Source organism: Penaeus japonicus, unplaced genomic scaffold (genome assembly GCF_977035675.1).
Source record: "Penaeus japonicus unplaced genomic scaffold, GWHDUDI00000001_assembly GWHDUDI00000011, whole genome shotgun sequence".
In the NCBI taxonomy this organism is placed as follows: Eukaryota; Metazoa; Arthropoda; class Malacostraca; order Decapoda; family Penaeidae; genus Penaeus; species Penaeus japonicus.
Window position 1 is genome coordinate 40,163,803 of NW_028234413.1, and position 2,500 is coordinate 40,166,302.

Here is a 2,500-nt window from a genome sequence, read left to right on the forward strand (position 1 = left end):
CGCACCAGTCCTTGTAGTCGTCCTGGTCGATGGCCCAAGTCATGGCCCCGAGGAAGCCCATGTCCCGCACGTAGTCCATTTTGATCTTCAAGCTGTCCGGGTCCTCGTAGCCAACCCACTGGTCACCTGGAATCACCAATGGATATTTGCTTTTAAGTTTGAAGTTATTGTTAGAAAGGTATTTTATATACGGTGAACGGAAAATGTATTTGGTGATGTAGTTTAAATCTATAAAATTCGTGGATAGTGGATAGAGAGGTACAGATACACTTTGAATGATGATATTTATAATCATATCGAAGATAACGCGATACCACTATTACTACCACTTATTCTTGAAACAACGATAAGAAGAAAAACGATTAAGATGATGAAAGGCCCCAAAGAAAGGGGAAAGAATGAGGTGACGAGCAGTAAGACAAGCAAAAGGAGAATAAGAGAAAGATAAAAGAGAAATCACAACGCAACCAGTAACCACCCACCATTATGAGTAAAGGGAACTAGACCAATATCATCGTAGCGATCCACCCACCCAGAATCCTGGACCATCATGCTGCAAATCTGTTGAATGAAATGCCATTGGATTTCTGAACGAATGGTGGCTTAGCTACGAATAACATATATCTCCGCTTCAAGTGGTGAAAGTCACAGGTACCGAGTCAGGCGAATATTAGGTGTGCCAACCCCCGATGCATCTACAACCAATCACAATCGCGTTTCTGACAGGGTGTAGGACGGGTGAGTGAATGCGAGGGATCTGATTGGCTAGATGGGGAGGAGTCGTAAAAAAAGGGGGCGGGGCTAATTTCGCCTGACTTTGTGCCGGCGTGTCTTTAGGAATTTTCAGCATGCTAATCTACCACCTATATAGTATTATCCAACTCCTTCAAGTGAAAACATAGATCAAACCCATACCTCGAAATAAGCCAGAGTTCCCGTAGCATTGGTATAAGGACCAGGATTCCCGCCGCCCAGCCACTTCTTGATTGGGGCATGAAGGTCATTGTTGTCGGGGCTGCCCAAGGTGTAGGTCCTCCCGTAAAAAGGTGTTCCGAGTACCAGCTTATCCCGAGGGCAGCCGAAGGTCTCCCACAGCAGGGCTCCGTCGTTCTGCAAGGGAGAGAGGGGGGGGGGGTTAGGTATGAGGATGCAGGATCTGTGTTTAGTTTGGATTGGTAAATATATGAGTCATGTTAGTTTTTTCTTCTCTCTCACTTCGTCCGATTCTGCTTCCTTTTCTCTTTCTCTTTCTATGTCTCTTTCTCTATTTCTAAATCTCTCTCTTTCTCTCTTTAGTCATGTTTTGTCTCTCCCTCTAATTTTCTCTCGTTCTCTCACTCTCATTTCCTCTCTCTCACTCTCATTTCCTCTCTCTCTCTCTCTCTCTCTCATTCCCCCCCTCTCTCTCTCTCACTCTCAATCTCATTCGCTCTCCCTCTCACTCTCACGCTCATTCCCTCTCTCACTCTCATTTCCTCTCACTCTCACTCCCTCTTACTCTCATTCCCTCTCTCTCTCACTCTAACTTCCTCTCTGTCAATCTCATTCCCTCTCTCTCTCACTCTCATTCTCATTCCCTCACTCTCTCTCTCACTCTTATTCCCTCTCTCTCTCACACTCTCATTCCCTCTCTCTCTCTCACTCTCATTCCCTCTCTCTCTCACTCTCATTCCCTCTCTCTCAATCTCATTCCCTCTCTCACTCTCATTCCCTCTCTCCCTCTCTCTCTCATTCCCTCTCTCACTCTCATTCCCTCTCTCACTCTCATTCCCTCTCTCACTCTCATTCCCTTTCTCTCAATCTCATTCCCTCTCTCTCACTCTCATTCCTTCTCTCCACTCTCTTTTCCTCTCTCACTCATTCCCTCCCTCCTCCTTTCCTTCTCCCTTTCCTCTCTTTTTCTTTTCCTCTCTCACTCCCGCTCTCCTCTCCCTATCCTCTCCTCTCACTCTTTCCCTCTCCCTTCCCCCCCTCCTTCTTCCTCTCCCTTTTCCTCTCTTTTTTCTCCTTCTCCCTCTTCCTCTCTCTCTCCTATTTCGCTCTCCTCTTCGATCTCTCTCCCCTTTCCCTCTCCTGCCCTCTTTCCTTCTCCTCCTTCTCCCTTCCCTTTCTCTCTCTCTCCCTCTCCTTCTCCCTCCCCCTTCTCCTTCTTTTCTCTCTTACACTTACCACGTTTAGCTTTTCATATGCCCACTGGTCAAGTCCCGGTCTTTGGTACAACATGGAGTGGACGTCTGCGTACCCGACCCAGTTGCCTCGCAGGTCGTATGTCATTAGGTGAATAGCATCCAACAAGCTGATAAGAGATAATTGTGCATCAACCCACAGCTCCAAGTCGGAAATGAAACGGGGATCAATCAAAGTTCATTGTGACAGATGTAGAAAACGGATGGGATATGGGTTTTAATAGCGTTAGAGATGTTTTTGAACCGTTTTGAATTATATTTTCATCAGAAATACATCTTTAAATATATCTCTTGCGCTGTTACGTTACCCAAGA

General features: G+C 46.2%; 1 protein-coding gene across 1 annotated transcript in view; it reads right to left on the reverse strand.

The window, feature by feature from the left end:
- The window catches only part of LOC122256513 (endochitinase), an 8,758-nt gene that overhangs the window by 2,972 nt on the left and 3,286 nt on the right, over positions 1-2,500 (reverse strand). The window contains exons 7-10 of the mRNA XM_043021256.2: positions 2,170-2,296; positions 916-1,110; positions 483-561; positions 1-126 (exon numbers count right to left, since the gene is read on the reverse strand). The exon at positions 1-126 is cut by the window's left edge and continues 25 nt beyond it. Of these exons, the coding sequence (XP_042877190.2) occupies positions 1-126; positions 483-561; positions 916-1,110; positions 2,170-2,296 (527 nt within the window). The remainder of the gene's footprint in view (positions 127-482; positions 562-915; positions 1,111-2,169; positions 2,297-2,500) is intronic.